At 34.1% G+C, this 21,018-nt stretch overlaps 2 protein-coding genes across 2 annotated transcripts in view; one reads left to right on the top strand and one right to left on the bottom strand.

Annotated features, from left to right (window-relative positions):
* Nucleotides 1-11,698, top strand: LOC123669465 (26S proteasome non-ATPase regulatory subunit 6). The gene is made up of 6 exons (XM_045603071.1): nt 1-384; nt 1,890-2,064; nt 2,883-3,042; nt 3,549-3,733; nt 5,177-5,352; nt 11,456-11,698. The coding sequence occupies exons 1-6, from the start codon at nt 107-109 to the stop codon at nt 11,628-11,630; spliced, it is 1,149 nt and encodes a 382-aa protein (XP_045459027.1). The 5' UTR covers nt 1-106; the 3' UTR covers nt 11,631-11,698.
* A 3,167-nt stretch (nt 11,699-14,865) lies between these two features.
* LOC123669464 (homeotic protein spalt-major-like) overlaps nt 14,866-21,018 on the bottom strand; it is a 31,087-nt gene continuing 24,934 nt past the window's right edge. Inside the window, exon 8 of the mRNA XM_045603070.1 lies at nt 14,866-15,809. Coding sequence (XP_045459026.1) covers nt 15,435-15,809 — 375 coding nt within the window. The 3' untranslated portion in view covers nt 14,866-15,434. The remainder of the gene's footprint in view (nt 15,810-21,018) is intronic.

Raw genomic sequence — 21,018 nt, 5'->3', positions numbered from 1 at the left:
GTCTTGTCATTATTTCAGACTTAAGAGCTAAAACATTCGAATATTTATCAAATCCCTTGTAAAATATTAATAATTTTATTATTGATCGATTAGTATAATATCGAAAATGGAACTTTCTGCTGAAGGCAAAACGCCCGAGTATATGGCGTTAGCTGGCATAAAATTCAAGTTATCATTACCTCAATTTAAAGACAATCCGCAACTCAAGGAACAATTGCTTCAAGGAATAAAGGCTGGAAATATGGCTCCTTACTATAAAGAAGTTTGCACAGATCTAGGATGGAACTTCGACCAGAAAATGTTTGATGAAATGGCAAAAGAGAATCACGAACGATTGGCGAAATTCAAAGAAGACGATTCTGAAACACCAGTATGGCAAGATAGGTAAGATTACGTATTAATTTTTGTTATTCTTGTAGTTTATTTATTAAATTATAAATTATTATGATCTAGTAAACTTTTAAATTATTACTATGCTAAAATTTATCAAAATGCAGTTGCTTAACTTTTTGCAATTTACAACATGTAAAATGCTAATCTTTTTATGTCAAAAGTCTTGTTTACCTGGATTTAGTTTTCTTCAATAAATCATCAAAATTAAAGAAAGTTATGTGGTTCATCATCATCATCACTTCAGCCTATCGCAGTCCACTGCTAAACATCATCATCATTTCAGTCTATCATAGTCCACTGCTGGACATAGGCCTCCACAAGTTCACGCCAAAATGGCGTGAACTCATGTGTTTTGCCCATAGTCACCATGCTGGGCAGACGGGTTTGTTACCGCAGGGCTGGCTTTGTCGCACCGAAGACGCTGCTGCCATTGGACGGTTATCCCAGGTGGTAGTGGAACTATGTTAGTCGCCTCTTACTAAAGCCATGAGAAGAGAGAGGGTGGCTATATTCTTTTGGATAATTATCCAACAAACACTACACATTTAACCAGATAAACATCATTAGTTTATACTCTAAAACTGGTTTTAAAAACGCAGGCAAAGATAAGGCTTAAAAACAACTTTGGCTAAAAGCTGTAGCCTTATAGCTACATGTATATGTTATATCTATAGATGTTTAAACAATAGATTTGGTATCTTCTTTGTTAATGACCTATTTTAAAAATTATTAAATTATCTATGTAATCTAAAAATTAATTTGTCAATGAAATTATTTAGTTAAATTGCACCTAACTTAAAAATACTTTCAAGAAGTACACTCAATACATACATCCAATTTAGGATATTAAAATTAAAATATTCTTGGTAAATACTGACAAATAGGTTAGGTACTCTGAATTCTCATATTGCCTATACTAAATGAGAATAGTCTTTTTGTCCCGAAAACTACGGTAGTACATTTTGTGCACAACCCCAATTTGGAAATTCCCTGGATTGACCGAAAAACTTGATGCCACTTTAAAAACTTCATTAGAAAAAAATTTTTGCATACAAGTTTCCGTATCCTCTTGGATAGAGCCTTCAGTTCTAGCGAAGCTACTTGAGCAGTGACTTAAAAGAAAGTTTCGACTGCTTTGTTGACTTTGTCAGCGTAGTGTCTATGAACCAGTGTACACACCGTCTTCACCACGTTGTTGGTCATCTTGTCCACGTCGCTATTGGTTTCCAGCAAATCAAATCGAGTTTAGAATTCTAGTTGGAGCTGCTGGGAGCCATATAGTATTTGGAGAGCTCTCTTCAGAGGAATATATTCAGAGTACCCCACAATAGCCAGTAGTCGCTGACTGTATTAAACCTAACACAATGATGAGTGATTACAATTTACTTTTTTTAGATTTTAGGTAATGGTGTGCACTGAAGGCAATCTGCTAGTGTTTTCTTTATTTAAATTTGTGTCTTACGCTTTTGCTTATAACAATTTAATTGTTCTTTCAGGTTGGACTATATGTGTTCTATTGGGGATAAAGAAGCAGCTACTGTTTTAGCTACAACTAAGTATGAAGATGCAACTTTAACTACAAATAGACGACTTGATGCTATATTTGCCTTATTTAGAATTGCATATTTTCATGGTTGTAATGTTAAGGACATGGGCAAGGCAGTTTCAAAGGTAAATGAACATATTTTAAAAAAATGTGTTTGATTGTTACAGTTACTTTCTAAAATTGTATATGTAGTCTTTCGACTAATTGGAAGCTCCTTTTCTATATTTGCAGGGCGCGGGCGTAGGTTATACTCGTACTCTTTACAATAAATATTATGTAGGAAGTACTTACAAAGATTATAACAAAATTGTAACGTACACCGAACATGCGTATGCGTGCACGCTCTTCGGAGTTCCGATCGAGTCTATCGTATGGCGGAGGGAGTAACTCAGAGCAGTGCCTAGGACTTGCGACCCAGGTGTAGGTTTAAGGAGATCCCCTTTGAGATGCGCATCAACGCTCACCTTCACTGCTCGAGTTATACGCCTCGCCTAGCCAAATTAATCGTAATAAATAACAATTAATTCGTTTGCACAAATTAATTATTGAACAAGTCTAGGTTAAGCTACTAGCAGGATACAACAAGTGTATCGTGCCAAGCCAGAGCCAAGACTGCCTTAGCGACGGTTGCACCGTTCGTTTCGTACACGTCAGAATAATTCGAGTAATATAATAAATGAGGGTAGATGACTATCGAACAATGTGCTAGGTGGCGCGATCGTTGCATCTGTTGTTTATAAATTCCTTTCTAATTGCGTATGACAACGCTAGTGTTGACATATATATTTCTAATATTGTTTGTTTTGAATAATAATTTTTTTTATTTGTTTTTTATTTAATTAGTTGAATATATAAAACTATATAATATAAACAAAATATGTAATACTAATTTTATTTGAAATTTATATATTAAGAGTTAAGTTAATATCAAATATATTTACAGGCTCATGAATTAGTTGACAAAGGCGGTGATTGGCGCTCCAGGAATAAACTCAAGGCATATGAAGCAATTTACTGTCTTGCTGTCCGAGATTACAATAAGTCAGCTGAACTGTTCATTGACTGTGTCTCAACATTTGAATCATATGAATTAGTTGATTTTGGTATAATAATTTATGCTACTATAAAATTTTCTAATAATATTATAAATATTCTATGAGAACTTACAATGGAAAGCCCGAATACTTGTCATCACTGGTTTTACTGTAATTTATATCATAATTATATAGGGCCTGTCTATAAATGAAAGTACCCAATGATAATGTGGAAATCGGAAAAAACGTGAATTACGATTGACAGGGGTTTGTTTACCAAATATTGTTCCAAAAAAATTGACACAAGGGAAAAGTTTTTTCAAGAGTTGGCAACACTGTAAATCGCCTTTGCGCATCTTGACAGCTAGCGTTCTTTTAACATGACGTGACATGTCATACTTCGAAACTGGACTGGCTGGACCGATTTTTATGCAATTTTGGTGCATATTCGATAGGTCTGAAAATCATCCAACATCGAGGGAGGGGGGGATTAAGGGGGTTAATAATATATATGGCAAAACAACGTTTGCTGGGTCAGCTGGTAATTTAAATTATTTTTCGCTTAACTTTTTCAGGTACCATAATACAGTATTGTGTTTTGGCCTGCGCATTAGCACTTGAGCGTCACGCTCTACAGGCAGCGTTACGGAGGCAAGGTGCAGCAGTGCAGGCGTTGCGGTCACGTTTCCCAGAACTGAGAGAACTTGTAGAGTCTTTACACGAATGTCGCTATGCTGACTTTATGAAGAGTTTAGCTTGGGTAAGTATTTTTAATAATTATAAACTTTACATATGTCTTCAATTGTTTTTTTATTTTTCAATTCCTACTATAAGTTCATAACTCTTCCTATACATATATGCAAAATGTATACAACAGTAATGCAGTAAACAGCATATACACAGTTTCAAAGCTATGTATATCTTCTATGTGATAGGTATATGTGATCTATCACATAGAAGTAATACATTATCCGCAAGATAGGTTTTAAGTCTACATAAGTAATATACCCCAGTAACCCTTAGTTGTGTGAAGTTAATTATTAACTAGCGGACCCATCGTAGCGGACGTTGTCCAGGAAAATAGCTACAAAAATTGATAGCTTACATACCGATAGCAGCGCCACCTACCGAGTTAAATTGAGATAAAAACTACCATATCTTCCAAGTCAGACAAAATTACAGATGCTTACAAAATTTGATAAAAATTGATTCAGTAGTTACAGAGATACATACAGATAGCAGCGCCAACTACCGAGTCCAATTGAGATAAAAAGTACCATATCTTCCAAGTCAGACAAAATTACAGATGCTTACAAAATTTGATAAAAATTGGTTTAGTAGTTTCGGAGTTACATACATTAAAAATTTTCATAGTTAACGCCCACCCCCGTAATCCTTATTGGGCATGAGTTATCCTAAAATCCTCTCATCGATCATTTCTACATCACATATAGGAGATTCGTACCAAATTTGGAGTCGATAGTTTAAAAACGGGAATTTTCCATTGTTAACGCCCCCAAAAATAATATAATAGGTAATGTGAAATGGCTAGTTAGTACCATTTTTACTGTATGTAAATTAAATTAAAATGCGGTCTACGAATAAGATCAATTTAATCATTAATAACTTTCGTAAAATGTGCCCTAATATATATTATTTAACATGAACTTTATCAAATAGCAATAAAGTTCAAACTGACTCTACATTTTAATGTTATTCAAATTCTTCATTGGTATAAATCACAGTCACTGTGATTCCTAGTACACAATATAGATTTATATTTCAAGGCGAATCAATTTTTATTGACAATAAAAAATATATAATTATAATAAACAACATTCATACTGTTTTATTTTTATTTAATATTCTTTGCTAGAGGTAGTAGAAGAGATCGCTTTTATAGCGATAAGTCTGCCTTTTGTGCTTATGTTTTTATTTCATATTTTTTTCATATAAAATGCCTTTTTTGTGTTTAGACAGTAAAATTTATTCGTATTGTATCGTCAAGGTACGAGTATGTTTCGGTTAACAGCTAAATTAAAGTCCACCGTTAAAGACCGGATTTACGGTGTAGGGTAGAAAAAAGATAAAATAGACTCTTAAAACACACATGAAAAGTTAAAAATTTTCGCCTTATTTTTCATAGCAAAAAAATGGTGTTATAATATAATTAAATGTGTTATGATATAATTTATTTAAATAGGTGGAGACTCAAATATGTGTGGATCCAGTATTCAGACCGCACTACCAACATTATGTCCGAGAGGCACGCATCAAGGCGTACGTGCAGTTGCTCCGTGCGTACCGTTCGTTGAGCCTCGACAATATCGCTGATACGTTTGGCGTTACCCGCGAGTTCGTTGAGGAAGAAATCTCTACGTAAGTATTTTAATGTGTATTTTGAATTATTTTTGATAAAAATTTGCGTAAAACTAGTATACGTTCGGGACATAGTTTACACGGTAGGAGAGAGTAGGTATTGTATATTAAGGGGGTATACTAGTCTAGAGGCTTGATTGTAAAATGATTTTACGGGTGTAATAGAAAAAACAGTAACTTAGCCGATAATAGGACGTAGCCGATTTGAAAAAAAAATTGAACAATGGCGTCCTTTTGAAAAAAAAACCAGTAATTTTTTACCTTTTTTTCAACTTCGGTAATTTTATAAAAATCGTAAAATAATAATTTACAAAAACTTTTAAGAAAATATGTACCCAATTTCAAGTAAATCAGTGACTTCGGTAATTTTATAAAAATCGTAAAATAATAATTTACAAAAATTTTTAAGAAAATCTGTACCCAATTTTAAGTAAATCAGTGAGATAATATAATACGACTTGGAGATTATTGAATATTTGTAAGAATGTGGCAACATTAATATTTTAATTATAATAGTTTATTGGTTTGTAATTTAATTTTAAGTATAGCAACTCTCTCTGTGTCCGCCGGTCAAGGCGATCATCAATTTTGTGTGTAGCACCGAAAGTAATAAATAAAACAACGCAATTAATCCAAAGTTATAACCTTTTATTTCGCTCCATCCGCTGCTAATATACCCGAAAAGGTTATGGGCCCAGTCGCCCGGAGCGAAAAATAGGAGTATTGCGGTGCAGCTGTGGTAAAACGGCGGTGTGGTACTGCGGTCAAGCAGAAAACGGCGGTGTGGTACTGCGGTCAAGCAGAAAACGGCGGTGTGGTACTGTGGTCAAGCAGTCACGTTCGGTGCAAAAAAATGGACGGCGAGGGCGACATCTTCGGGGCGAACAATCGCTTCTTATTAGAAAATGCCGGTAACTGGCATACATGGAAATTCCAAGTAAAAGTCATACTAAAGGCGGTGAATGCCTATGACTTGGTAAACGGCTTGTTAAAATGTCCAGAAAATGACGACACAAAGTTAGCCACGTGGAAGAGATTAGATGCGAAGGCTCAAGCAGTCATCGTAGGCAGACTAGGCAGCACAGCTATGCTGCATGTACAGAATTGTGAAACAGCCAAGGAGATATGGGACAAATTAAATACAGTTTATGAACTAAAATCTGATGTGTCACTCCACATATTGCAGCAGCGTTTCTTTGAAGAAAAATACAACGGTTCAGAAGATGTATCAACATTCATAGCCAAGATAGAAGCAATCGTGACACAAGTAAGGCAAGCAAAAGGTGAGATTGCTGAAAACATGATTATTACAAAAATTATAAGTTCGCTAGGTGAAAACTTTCGACACTTCGTCTCTGCATGGGACTCCGTTCCAATAGAAAAGCGAACCCTGTCAGAGTTGACAGCCAGGCTCATTATAGAAGAGCAAAGAAACAAAATGTACCAAGAGAGTGGAAGCAGTAGTTCCACAGCATTCAAGACTGAAACACAAACAAGAAAGTGCTTTATCTGCAGTAAAGTGGGTCATTATAAAAAAGACTGTAAAGCTAAAAAGGGTAAAAACAGCTACAAGTTTGAAAACATTCAATTTTGTAAACAATGTAAGAAACGTGGACATACAAAAGAAAAATGTTGGTACAACAAAGACAAAAAACAAGAAAATACAAATTATAAACAAAATGCGTTTGTCATGTCAGCGTGTGGACTTGCGTCAAAAAGTATAAACAATGAGTGGTTCTTAGATAGTGGTGCTTCTGAACATATGTGTTCTACAGTGGACAATTTTATAAACTATAAAAAGTTGTTAGTGCCTAAAGACGTTGTTATTGGGGATGGGACAATATTAAAAGCATTAGGTTATGGCGACATTGACCTAGAAGCATATGATGGTCAACAATGGATCAAAACATCAATAAGCAATATTTTGTATGTGCCGAGCATCAAGATAAACCTATTTTCCATGAGTGCTGCTCTGGATAAAGGCTACAAGCTAGAGTCAACTGCTACCGAGTGCCAGTTTATAAAAAACAACAGTGTCTATGCTATAGCGAAGAGACATGGTAAAATGTACACAATGTTATTCAGACAGCCCGATGCTTGTGCCATGGTTGGAAAAGTGATGTCAAATTTAAGAGAATGGCATGCTAAACTAGGTCATCAAGACATTAACCAAGTAAAAATCATCTTGATGAAACAAAATATTAAGTTTGAAAATAGTAAAGAAGAAACCTGTTTGCCATGTTTGAAAGGAAAGCAACATAAGTTTCCCTTCCCATCGAGTACCCATAGAGCAACAAAACCAGGAGAGGTTATCCATATAGATATTGGAGGTCCAATAGAAGAAACTTCACTAGGAGGGGCAAGGTTCTTTCTACTCATTAAGGATGATTATTCAAAATACAGAAAGGTGTATTTTCTGAAGAACAAAAGTCAGTCTATAGAATATTTAAAACAGTATTTGAAAGAAGTACAAGTAAACCCCGGTCACGCAGTGAAATATATAAGAAGTGATAATGCAAAAGAATTTATCAGTAAAGAAATGGAGAACTTGCTAAAGTCATATGGAATACAACACCAACAATGTGTAGCCTGCACTCCACAACAGAATGGTTGTGTAGAGCGCGAGATGAGAACGGTGGTTGAGTCAGCACGAACTATGCTTCTAGAGAGCGGCCTTAACAAGAATCTGTGGGCTGAAGCGATCAATACTGCTGTCTATGTCATCAACAGAACTGGTCCAAGTCGAGTGAGGGATGTAACTCCATATGAACTTTGGTGGAATAAAGATTTTGATGTCAACAACCTACAAGTCTTCGGTAGTCAAGTATCTGTACATATTCCTGATCAGAAACGATTAAAATTTGATAGCAAAGCAGAATTAGGGTATTTCATTGGATATGGAGAAAATACAAAAGGATACAGAATATACTTTCCTGAAAGAAACATAGTAGATACTAAAAGAGACGTAATATTTATAACAAACTCTGAAGAATACAAAGAAAGAGACAGAAGACAAGAAAAAGAAAATTACATAAATTTTGACACTCAAGAAGAGACAGAACAAGTATCAGAACTAGAAGAAAGCCAGTATGAAGATATTGAGAACCCTGAAACAATAGAAAGTGAACATGAAGAGAACTCAATTCATTCCTTTCATGAGGAGTCGGCTATATTAGAGGAAGAGATAGAAGAAGAACAGGAAACTTCAGAACAGACAGAAGAGGTAACTGAAAGACCTAGAAGAGCGAGGAAAAAGCCAAGTTGGTTTAAAGACTATGAACAAGGAGGGGAAAATATGTTCCTGAGTTACAGCTGTGATGAACCTATTTCCTACCAAGAAGCTATGAAGAGACCCGATAAAAGTAAATGGGAAGAAGCCATAAATAAAGAATTGCAAACACTGGAGGAAAATAATACATGGGAGGAGGTGGCAGAAGTTCCTGACGGAGAAAACATAGTGAGTAGCAAGTGGGTATTTAAAATCAAGGAGGCAGAAGGAAAAGCTTTGTATAAAGCTCGCTTAGTGGCTCGAGGATTCGAGCAGAAGAACTGTGATGACCAGACATACTCGCCTGTTGCTAAATTAACCACTTTCAAAGCCATGATGGCTGTAGCTACCCAGAAAAGACAACCAGTGTACCAGATGGATGTTACTGGAGCATTCCTTTATGGTGACATAAACGAGACAGTTTTTATGAGATTACCAGACAATAAAGTATGTAAATTAAAAAAGTCAATCTATGGTCTTAAAAAATCACCTAAATATTGGAACACAAAGTTTAATAGTTTTATGGCAAAAGAAAGTTTTCTAAGATCAAAGAATGACCCATGTTTATATGTCAAACATATTGGAAATGATTTTATTTATGTGCTATTATTTGTAGATGACTTGTTGTATTTTGGTTGTAATAAAAACCAAGTAAACGACTTTAAAAATTCAATATGTAAAAACTTTAAAATGAAAGATTTGGGTCTAGCCAGTAATTATTTGGGAATAAATATTAAACAGGATCTTGTAAATTATGTAACTGTAATTAATCAGAAAAAGTATTTATTAAAGTTGTTGGATTTATATCAAATGTCAAATTGTAAATCTGTATGTACTCCAATGGAACAGAACTTTAATTTTGAATTATTACAGAGAGATAAAAGTGAAAGTATTGAAATAGAAAAAACCTGTAGAAGTTTAGTAGGCAGTCTTTTATATGCTACTTGTACTAGACCAGATTTATGTGTTGCAGTAGGATTTCTAAGTAGATATGTGCATTGTGCTAGTGTAGCTTTGTTTAAATGTTTAAAGAGGATATTGAGATACATAAATGGTACTATTGATTTATCTTTAACATACAAATATGATAAGGAAAGTAAAAATGTATGTAAACTGCAAGGTTACAGTGATGCAGACTGGGCCGGTGATGTATCTGACCGGAAGTCAACATCAGGACAAATATTTTATATTTTTAATTCCCCAGTTTCTTGGTATAGCAAGAAACAATCTTGTGTATCACTGTCATCTTGTGAAGCTGAATATGTAGCTCTTAGTATGAGTATTATGGAAGGATCTTTTTTGAAGAAGTTACTCAAAGACTTTGGTTATGTTAATGTATATTTTGAAATATTTGAAGACAATCAAAGTGTAATTAATATAGCAAACAACAACGACAGTAATAAGAGATTAAAACATATAGACATAAAGTATCAGTATATAGTAGAAAATGTATCAGCAGGTTTAGTTAAATTAAAATTTGTTTGTAGTAATAAAAATGTTGCCGATTTGTTTACTAAACCATTAGGAAAAATACTTTTTGTTAAACTTAGAGATATGATATTGTCATAACTTTGTAAACTAACTTTGTAAGTAGATACATGTATAGGAAAGTGTTCAGTTAGTATCTTTTGACTGTAAAAGATGTTCGATATTCTTAAGTTGAGGGCTCTGACTCTGTGCTTTTATTTTGAGGTTGTTTGTGTTATTAAGTAGGTGCACTAGTGTCTCAAAATTGTTAAGGGTTTAATAAGTGTACTTTAAATTAAAATATACTGTTGAGGGGGTGTATTGAATATTTGTAAGAATGTGGCAACATTAATATTTTAATTATAATAGTTTATTGGTTTGTAATTTAATTTTAAGTATAGCAACTCTCTCTGTGTCCGCCGGTCAAGGCGATCATCAATTTTGTGTGTAGCACCGAAAGTAATAAATAAAACAACGCAATTAATCCAAAGTTATAACCTTTTATTTCGCTCCATCCGCTGCTAATATACCTGAAAAGAGATATTTTGTCAACCATACCGAAAAACTTAGTTTCGAGAAAAACGCGCTTAAAGTTTGAATTGAACTGGTTTAATTAGCGCGTCACTAAATTAACTATAACTTCAAAAATAATTATTTGATTTTCCATAATCCCTCTTTAGAGGCTTATTCTTGAAAGTATAAACTTTGAAAATATGAAGAAAATCATTTTAATTATATTCTAGACTAGAATACTCCCGTAATATTGTATTATTATAATAATATATATATATATATATATATATATATATATATATATATAAATGAATGTATGTCGTGTGTCCTTTATAAAATCGTAAACTATGCATTTGATCATGTCATGGTCTTCAGCAAAGTGTTGTGCATGAGCCCACAAATATTTCTGAGTAGGTACGACCAAAAAAAAAAGGTACCAACGCGCATAGGGTACACCTAGTAGTATGTTATAAATTTTGTATTAGTATTATATAGTTTTCTATATTGTGTCTTTTAAGTTTTAGCAAAAGTTTTTGTGTAGACTAATTTAGAAATGTTGATTTGTTAACAATATAAAGAAAGATCAATGATTTGGTTTTTTACAGATAAGCGCAAAATTCGCTGTATTAATGTAACTTTTTTTTTTCAATTACACAAACAAAAATAAGGCGTAAATTCAAAGAAATAAAAATTAATGCTCATTAATTACCTAAAACCATAAATGTTTGATGTGAAATGTTTTGATTGTAATGTCAAATATATTATTTGTCAAAATTGTGTGACAAACTTCAATGAGTTAAAATGTGAGTTGAAAAAAGCCAGTGTGGGTACAGTTATTTTTGATTTGTGCGATAGATTCACAGCAGCGGGTCGTCTTCAGTGCCGTATCGACGCAGTAGCGGGTTGTGTGGTGACGGGCGCGGGACGAGGTGCGGACGCAGACCGTTCGCAGCTTTACCAGGCGACCATACGTGAAGGGGATTTGCTTCTCAACCGTGTGAAGAAACTTGCTAGTGTCATTAACTTCTAAGGGTTCATAATGTCCTGGTAACTTGTATGTTTTACTTACAATGAAATTAAATAAATAATTATAAAATATCTGGTCTATTATGTTTAAATGTTAATTTTATGTTTTGTGTTCTTTGATTTTTTTAGTTCTGCTGTAATTTTAATCAACTGTTTAAGTTTAACATTAAAAGTAATAAAGCAGATTTGTTTAAGATCGATTAATGTTTTAAACAACTGCTTAGCTAATAATTTTAATCACAATTTAAGTTTAATAATATTAATTTTATTATTTAAGCAACTTTAAAAGTAGTCGCAAATAACACATATCAACGTGAATTTTGAGCCCTAGTTTCTTTAAGTTTATTTGATAAGAAATGAAATTTAAGGAAAGCAAAAAAAAAATATATTTGTATCCAACGAAGTTAGCTTCGTAAATACTAGAATGAAATTTCGATTTTGTACAAAGTACTTTATTTTTTAATTAAAATCGGATATAAAAGGAAAGAAATTTATGTATACACATTTTTATTTACCTTTAAGTTCTGACATGGTTTAACGAGGTCATGGTGGCGTAGTGTCGAATCTCCTATGATTACGATAAATAATTATTAAATAGTATGAATAAGTCCTTATGACCACATTATTCATTTAAAATATGTTTCATATGCTATTTATTGAGAAAACAACTTAAAGACATTCATTATAATAGTTTGGTCATACTAAACTTTTTGATATATTTTTCACGTAACTAACTTTACTTAAGAATTCCTCATTTATACTAGTTTTTGATTTACTCGGTTGATTCTATCTTTAAAAATTAAAGTAGGTAATTCAGTTATGTCTGAAAAATAATTGACCTGACGGTTAACAGACCCCTAGTATTAATATTGACTCAGAGACACTGCCTAGCTCCATAATTAAACATGTTGCTGCACTGCATCCCAACTCTCGAATGACCAATCGACTTGTTAAATCACGAAGGTTTTTGTTGTTTATTTTTTCCCTATTTGCGTAACAGAGAAAAAGCTTTGTCTTATGTTGCTGATACTCCGGGTCAGGATATAGTCATTTTGTCGGACTCGAAAAGTGCACTACAGTACGCTGCGCCTCGACCGTTCGAGGATTTCCGTTAGCATACTCTATAATGCGGTCTATGTATGAAATGATTGCACAAAATAGAAAAGTGATGCAATGGATACCTCCACATGTCAGCTTTCCAGGGAATGAAAAAGTGGACAACTTAGCTCGAAACGCAATAGTAGAGGGAATAGAATTACACTGTTTACCATACTTTTCGGAATTACTGGGCTCGTTAAAAGAGTGTGTTGGAAGGAGTGGAGAGAACATTTTGACAAAAGAGCCTTAAGCAATATGGTACAAAACTATTCAACCAGCTTTATCGCGGGGTCCCTGGTTTGTCGATACAGGTTTGAGTAGACAAGAGGTCATCACAGCACATAGGCTTCGATCCGGACACATTCCATTAAATATAATTGGCTTCCTAATGAAGAAATTTGATTCGCCATTGTGCACAGAATGTGACCGAGTAGAGGATACATATTATCATGTTTTAATAGAATGTGTGCGAATTGAAACTGAAAGAAGTTTGTTTTTATGCAGTACCCTCAATATAATTTAAATAATGTGTCGGTATTCAACAGTATCTTGGCTTCACCAACTTCTGAAGAGACTGAAATGTTTATAAATTAGTCCTAATATATTTAAAGAGACGTTGATTTAGCTAAGAACGATGGAGGTGACGTGGTCACTGTGTGACAAAACCTATTTATTTTAAAGAATTCCAAAAACAACAAAAAAATTACTGTATTTTATGTTTCTTGTAAATATTTCAAATTTTTATGATCCCCGAACCCGAATCTTCGTTGTCTTACCTGCTTTTATAGTGTCTTTTCATATCGTGAGGTAGAAGAACACGTTTATACGGCCATAAAGACCTTATAAACTTGTTCGTCGATAAAATAGAAGACTATCGTAACACATTGGCTTTTTAAGTTCTGTTATTGGATAAGGAAACCTTAGCAGGTTAACAAACAAAAAAAAAACTTTAAAATCTTTCCGTTTTTTTACTACTATAATTTACATTGTGTTTTTTACTATTATTAATTGGAATACTCTTTTAATTGTATGGGATTTACCGTTGCAAACGATATGGTCACAGATGTAAGCAGTTCTTTTTTTGTCTGTCAAAATTTAAAAACATAAATAGATAATAAAAAGAGTAAAATAAACAAGGATAAGGGTAAAGGATAACAAAAAAGAAAAGTACTATTAGTATAATTGTTTTTTTTTTTTTTTTTTAAATAATTTGAATACTTTGGACATTTTACATGAACATTTAATAATTTACAATGATTGTTTATACTGGACATGGACATGACATATCATATTCATGACTAATTCTACTCTTGAACTATTTGCAACTTGAAAATTATATTTCGTAGGTGCTATGAAAATTTACTCTATACAACTAAATCATTACGGAGGCCTATCGCCCCGCAAGCGTCTCTTTAATACTAAGAGTGTGTATGCACGATTTTTAATTATACAAATAATTTAGGAAATTTACACTATCTTAACTGTAAATAAAAACATACATCATTCATTTATAACTAACAAAATCTTCTCTAGTTACATCTTTAACTATCAACCTTTTCTAGTTGAAAGCGTCGACAAATGCTTATTTGGAAAGAAACGTTATACTGGAAACAGTAATATAGCTCAGTCTGATCTGTAGAACTGATAAATCTAAAATATTTTGACTTTATATAATTTAAACGCCAGTCGCTCACACTTTTCAAAGATATGTCGAAGTATTCTAAAGCAACAATATAATAGCTATGACTCTAAACACTTACACCTATGTAGACCTCAAATGCAAATACTTTTTAATTTACATGATATGAATATGTCAGTTAACTCTATTACAATTATTATAAATAATTATAGTATATAGAGTACATTCAGCTGCCGTCAGACAAACCATATTAATGTTATAATTAGTTTATTCGACTTCAATTTGGAAAATATCTTGCATAAGGAGATTCGTGTCGTACTTTTGCCTTAGTCAGTCGGTAGTCAGCGTCAGTAGTCAGCGGTGGATCGTTTACGACGTTAAATTGTTATCAGTATGTAATTTACTAAAGAATCTCCCCACACTGGAATGTGATTTAGACAACAATCATGTAACGCACATCGCACGTCGTTACAACTGTAATATAAATATAGTATAATTCATTAAATTTCTATTAATAATTTTAACTATTCGCTCATTACATTATTATTATACAGTTTTATATACAGTTAAACATATATAGATTTATGAATTTAATTAATTTTTGGGATAATTTATAATAATTTTAGATGTCATAGCACATTAGGTTGCATCCCAGAAAGAAGGTGATGCTCCTTACTGACTTATTCGAAAAAAACTCTCAGGTCCTTCGGATGCAGCCTAGTGTCGTGCACTATCACAGAGTAATTAATGACATAAAGTGGGACTCGACGAATCCCCAATTGCCCCAGGCCCGTACGGCATATATATTACCTACATAATACTATGCGTAATCGTAAATCGGTACACAGCGCTACACTCGAAACAAAACATTACGTCATCGATCGTGCACACGAGTGCCACGCTCGTATCGATATCATATCGTTCATTGTTTAGCGTATCATGTAACAATAATGTTATAAAATTGTAATTTCACTGTCGACTTCCACAACGGCTGGTAATCGGGCGCGCCAGCGAGTCCTTATCGCCGTTTCATGGAATGTGTTCGGATGCTCTAATTTGGTACCGACGGATTTAAACGGTGAGACCCTCTGTGCGAGCTGGGGGTGGGAGCGACGCCAGCGGGTGAGGGTGCGGGTGCGGTGCTGGGGGTGACGTCTGCGCCGGGTTCGGTGCGTGTGTCTGAAGGGCGCCTGTAGCTCTGTAGTGATCTCTCTCGGTTTCCTCACGTATTTGTCGACTCCGCTCTGCCAGTTCCCGACCTCGTTCTGCGAGCTCGCGCATCGCCGCTTGTCTTTCGTCGCCGCCCTCGAGTGAAGGTGGCCTTTCGAGCGGGGACGCCGCTCCCGGTCTGCTGGCTCCGAACGCTCCGAAACCGAGCAACCCCGGGAATTTGCCGGCTACTCCATTTTGTCCGGCATTTTGCTGTATAACTGATATTTCATTAAGCTGCAAAGAAAAACATCTATTACTTATCTTACCTTAACCCGAAAATGAAACGAAATTTAGAAATTGAAATATTTATACATATCAAATGAAATAAATACATATATGTGTATGCAATTCCACATAGTTGTATATTTTTGTATTTCGCTTATATTCCATGTATCCGGCAGTCGGCTAAGTATCGTAACCAAAATCAAATGGCTTGGCTTAATCATAGACTCTAAGCCTAAAGTAAATCTTTAAGGCGCACGTGTCGGCCATAACTAAAAATGCTGCAGATATATGCAAACCGCTAGCATGTGCATTGAAAGTTACATTTAATCGAAATATAGAGATAGTAGGTAAAGATCAAATTACGTGGCGGTGATACAGCTTGTTGTTCTCAATACGGCAAGCACATAGTATCCGAGAGTTGAAAAAATGATGACTAAAAAATGGACTCGTTTCAGAGGTTTCGCCATAAAGCTATGAAAGGCGAGGACAGTATCTAACCAACAGCAACTCTTTCGGGCCCATTACCCTTTGATCTTCGAGGCCAGAACGTTGCTAGCTGACAAAAAGGGTACTGCGTGGATTCTAGACCGCCAGAAATAGGACACGGCGAGTAGTTTGTTTCCCTTACAAAATCACCATCTATCTCTAATAATAACAACAGAGTACGATGCCTTATGGCCCCCGAACCCAAAAAAATATATATTTGTGATAGGACGCAGCAGATAAAATCTTGTTTAAAATAAGCAGACAGACCGGAGAAGCATTTCAACCTTACAAAAGATCAAAGCCAAATAATATTGATCTAGTGTTGTGTTCCTGTGGTGTGTTCCTGTGGAGTCGCTACCTTAGTAGCGAGAGCTACTGTGGAGTACTGTCAACCTTTAGACCGCCACGCCTTAAATCTATTCCCGTGCCCTGTACGCCAAGGCATAAAATAAACAAAAATACCTACGAAAAAAATAGTGCTGCCAAGAGTCGTTATCGAGTACCACACAGTGACTTATTTTTGCTGGTTTTTATACAATCAATGACTACTTATATAATCTAGGAAGGTTTATTTTTCAATATTTTTCTTGTGTTATCTTGCACTCGTTATATATACTAACAACAACATAAATAAAAAACAAACATTACAAAAATAATCGTAGTAAAGCACAACACTCTTTTCTATCGCCATGACGTCACTGTCACGACTGGACGACTACGGCGCAGTTGACCTACGGTTTTGAAACTCTCTTAGAGACGTGCTGTGTCGCACGCAAGGAAGCCGCAGGCTATATATCGATTTCGAATCGAATCGATATATATATATATGAAAAGTAATTTTAACAAAATAATTTTTAACAAAAAAAAAAACCGTCTTCAAAAAGGAAACTAAATATAAAAGAAACTAAATAATTCGTATTTTGATTTAATTAATCAGAAATGATTAAATAAATGTTTTATAATTTTGAAGTCGGTGCCAAGTAAAACAATAACTACTCTAGTATCTAATATGTACGATTTTTATTTTTGTGTTACCCACAATTAGGAATTCTAAACATTAAAATAAAAATCGTACATATTAAAAATAGCATGGTGTCGTCTCCTGTCAAAGATTTTCATTGTAATATGAAACTTTGAATAGTTACGAGTCTCTGTAAAGAACTCACTATAGACGGCGCCACGGTTCGCTTAAACCGAAAGTAAAAATCATCATATCAAAAGTTTCGCTCTAGTGGTATATCGTTCCATAGCTTAATTGGCTAGAGCGTCGACACGGTATGTCGAAGACGCGAGTTCGAATCCCGCTGGAGCGGTCAATTTTTGATATGATATTCAAAAATGTTTAGAATTCCTAATTGTGGGTAACACAAAAATAAAAATCGTACATATTAAAAATAGCATGGTGTCGTCTCCTGTCAAAGATTTTCATTGTAATATGAAACTTTGAATAGTTACGAGTCTCTGTAAAGAACTCACTATAGACGGCGCCACGGTTCGCTTAAACCGAAAGTAAAAATCATCATATCAAAAGTTTCGCTCTAGTGGTATATCGTTCCATAGCTTAATTGGCTAGAGCGTCGACACGGTATGTCGAAGACGCGAGTTCGAATCCCGCTGGAGCGGTCAATTTTTGATATGATATTCAAAAATGTTTACTCTAGTATCTACTCATAAGTTGTATTCAGTTTTCTTTCATAATTTGAGTCATTGACTATTAGGTTGAATACTGTTACTATTCTGTTATTGTTTTGACATATCTAATAATATTTTTTGTACTTGTTTGTTGTGTGTGTGTTGTTTGTATTTGTTATTGTAGCCAGGTTGTTGTAGTATTTACTTGGCACCAACTTCAAAATTATAAAATATAATTATAAATTTATAGTACATAATGAAAACATGATTAAATTTACTAGTCACCCTTACGATTTTTGAAAGTTTCCCTTGATTTCTCTGGGATTCCATCATCAGATCCTGGTTTCCTTATCATGGTATCAAACTATGAATATCTCCTTTCCAACAAAAAAAGAATTATCAAAATCGGTTCATAAACGAAGAAGTTATCTCCGAACATACATAAAAAAAAAATATATATACGGTCGAATTGAGTAACCTCCTCCTTTTTTTGAAGTCGGTTAAAAAATTAACCGAATTCAAATTTGTAATGTTTTAACCGACTTCAAAAAAGGAGGAGGATACTCAATTCGACCGATTCGATATATATTTTATATATTTTTTTTATTTATGTTCGGGAATAACTTCGCCGTTTATGAACCAATTTTGAAATTCTTTTTTTGTTGGAAAGGAGATAACCCTAGGAGATAAATCCTAGAGAAATCGAGGGAAAGTCGAAAATCTGCATAACTTTTTACTGGGTGCACCGATTTTGATGATTTTTAATTTAATCGAAAGCCGATGTTTATCTTGTAGTCACATTTAAATTTTATCGAAATCCGATTACAACTTTTTGATTGATCTTTGATAATGCGTATTTACTTGACTATTTTTTCGTCTACTTACGTTGTATTACTTGTCGATATAATTGAAGTTGGTTTTTTCGTTTGCCTGCAAACACAATTATTATCTTATTAGATAATAGTTTATTATCTAAGGTTCATTAGAACAGTATTCCACTGTGCCCCGTTCCATAGTGCCCCATAAGGGAGCCAAAGTTTCAAACGAGTTTTATAAAAAGTTAGGTTATTTTTGGAACTTTCCACACAATTGTCTCAAATAGACAAAATGATTAAGATTAATGAAAAGAAAAATATCATTTACCTATTCTTTAAACTTTTTTACTAAAAAGAAAGTACTTTGAAAAGAAATCTCAACTTTAGAACAAGAAAAAATACAATATTTTACTATTCACAGTTCCATCGTCACACCGCCATATTTCGCTACGTCCTCGTTTGGCGCAGGACGCGCTGTAATTGGTCGAAGCGTTACCACACGAATTACTTTAGAATTCAAATTTTTATCGACACTGTTCCATAGTGCCCCGTGTTCCACTGTTCCCCAACTCAGTAGTTGATCCGATGAAGCAAATTAATATAATCGATGCGGTCGGTGCCAGCTTTAGTTTAAAAGTAATATTTACATGCGTTAAATATTATTTTTTTTGCTTGGGTAGCAAATAGTAGTAAAACAGTACTGAGTAAGTAGCCATTTGATTTCACGACACCAAAGAGATGGGTCTCAGAAAAAAAGCTTTTATGAGAGTGGGGGTTAGAGATGATATTGATGCTGCCAGATGATTTTGAGAATGAGAAATAAAATCTTAATTTGGCTCTTGACCTTAGATAAAAAAAAATTTTTTTTTATTAGTAAGTAATTGTATATTATTAAAATCATCGACGCCTTCCAAAATACGACGATGTTCTAAGGTATCGCTCATCTCTAAGGATCTAAGGTGTTGCACTGCACTAGTTTTCTCGCTATTCGCTTATGACGTCACCAGCGTGTCGTCTATACTTGACAACGGCGCGTAGAGAACGGATTAATGACTACGCGCTAGAGATACTCCAAATTTGAGATATCAGATTTATTATGGCAATTTGATTGATTTTAGTTAATTTGATTTTTTTATTAATTTGCTGTTTATGTGTTAGCTGATGATAGTTTTATGTTTTTTACCTTTTTAACCGACTTCCAAAAAAGGAGGAGGTTCTCAATTCGACTGTATTTTTTTTTTTTTTTTTTTATGTATGTTACATCAGAACTTTTGCCCGTGTGGACCGATTTCGACAAATTTTGTTTTAATCGAAAGGTGGTGTGTGCCAATTGGTCCCATTTAAATTTATTTGAGATCTAACAACTACTTTTCGAGTTATATCTAATAATGTGTTTTTACTTGACGCTTTTTTCGTCGACCTACGTTGTATTATACCGCATAACTTTCTACTGGATGTACCGATTTTGACAATTCTTTTTTTGTTAGAAAGGAGATATCCCTAGTTTGGTACCGTGATAAGAAAACTAGGATCTGATGATGGGATCCCAAAAGAATCGAGGGAAACTCTCGAAAATCCGTAATAAATTTTTACTGGGTGTACCGATTTTGATAATTTTTAATTTAATCGAAAGCTGATGTTTATCATGTGGTCACATATAAATTTTATTGAGATCTAATAAATACTTTTTGAGTAATCTTTAATAACGCGTAGTTGCTCGACTATTTTTTCATCGATCTACGTTGTATTACTTGTCGATGTAATTGAAGTCGGTTTTTTTTTCGTTTGCGAGCAAACACAATTATGTTTTATTCAAATATCAAATTATTTATAGAAAATATAACACGTTTGAGTTGAATTTTGAATAGCTTAAAAACATCTATACCATTTTGACTAGCCTATTGGCGCAGTTTGTAGTGACTACAGGTCAGCAGGTGCTTTCTGCTCCGGAGGTTATGGGTTCGATTCCTACCCCGAGTCTGGGTGTAATATATATTTATTTATATGTATGCTTATTAAAAAAAATGTAGCTATACCAGTCAGCTGTTACCAAGTATAACACAAGCATTAAGTTGCTTACTTTAGGAACAGATGAGCGTGTGTGTATGTTGTAAATATTTATTTCTTTATTATTTATTTATACCTCTTGCGTCACATCCCTAGCGGTCAACTATAGACGACTTCGGCGTTCGGGACATATCATTCACGTGGAATAAGAATGCATTTTTTTATTTCAATGTTTCTCAGTACGTGTAGCTCTAAAATACTTGTTTTTTATACTCGAA

The sequence above is a fragment of the Melitaea cinxia genome, chromosome 3, assembly GCF_905220565.1.
Source record: "Melitaea cinxia chromosome 3, ilMelCinx1.1, whole genome shotgun sequence".
NCBI classification, from domain to species: Eukaryota; Metazoa; Arthropoda; class Insecta; order Lepidoptera; family Nymphalidae; genus Melitaea; species Melitaea cinxia.
The sequence above is the reverse complement of the archived record's forward strand: the minus strand, read 5'-3'. Positions and strand labels throughout refer to the sequence as shown.

Excerpts from the sequence above, each read along its gene's own strand:
- LOC123669465 (XM_045603071.1), top strand. The coding sequence starts at position 107 with ATGGAACTTTCTGCTGAAGGCAAAACGCCCGAGTATATGGCGTTAGCT. Across the intron at positions 3,734-5,176 it reads TTATGAAGAGTTTAGCTTGG|GTGGAGACTCAAATATGTGT; the intron begins GTAAGTATTTTT and ends TTATTTAAATAG. Across the intron at positions 5,353-11,455 it reads GTTGAGGAAGAAATCTCTAC|ATTCACAGCAGCGGGTCGTC; the intron begins GTAAGTATTTTA and ends TTTGTGCGATAG.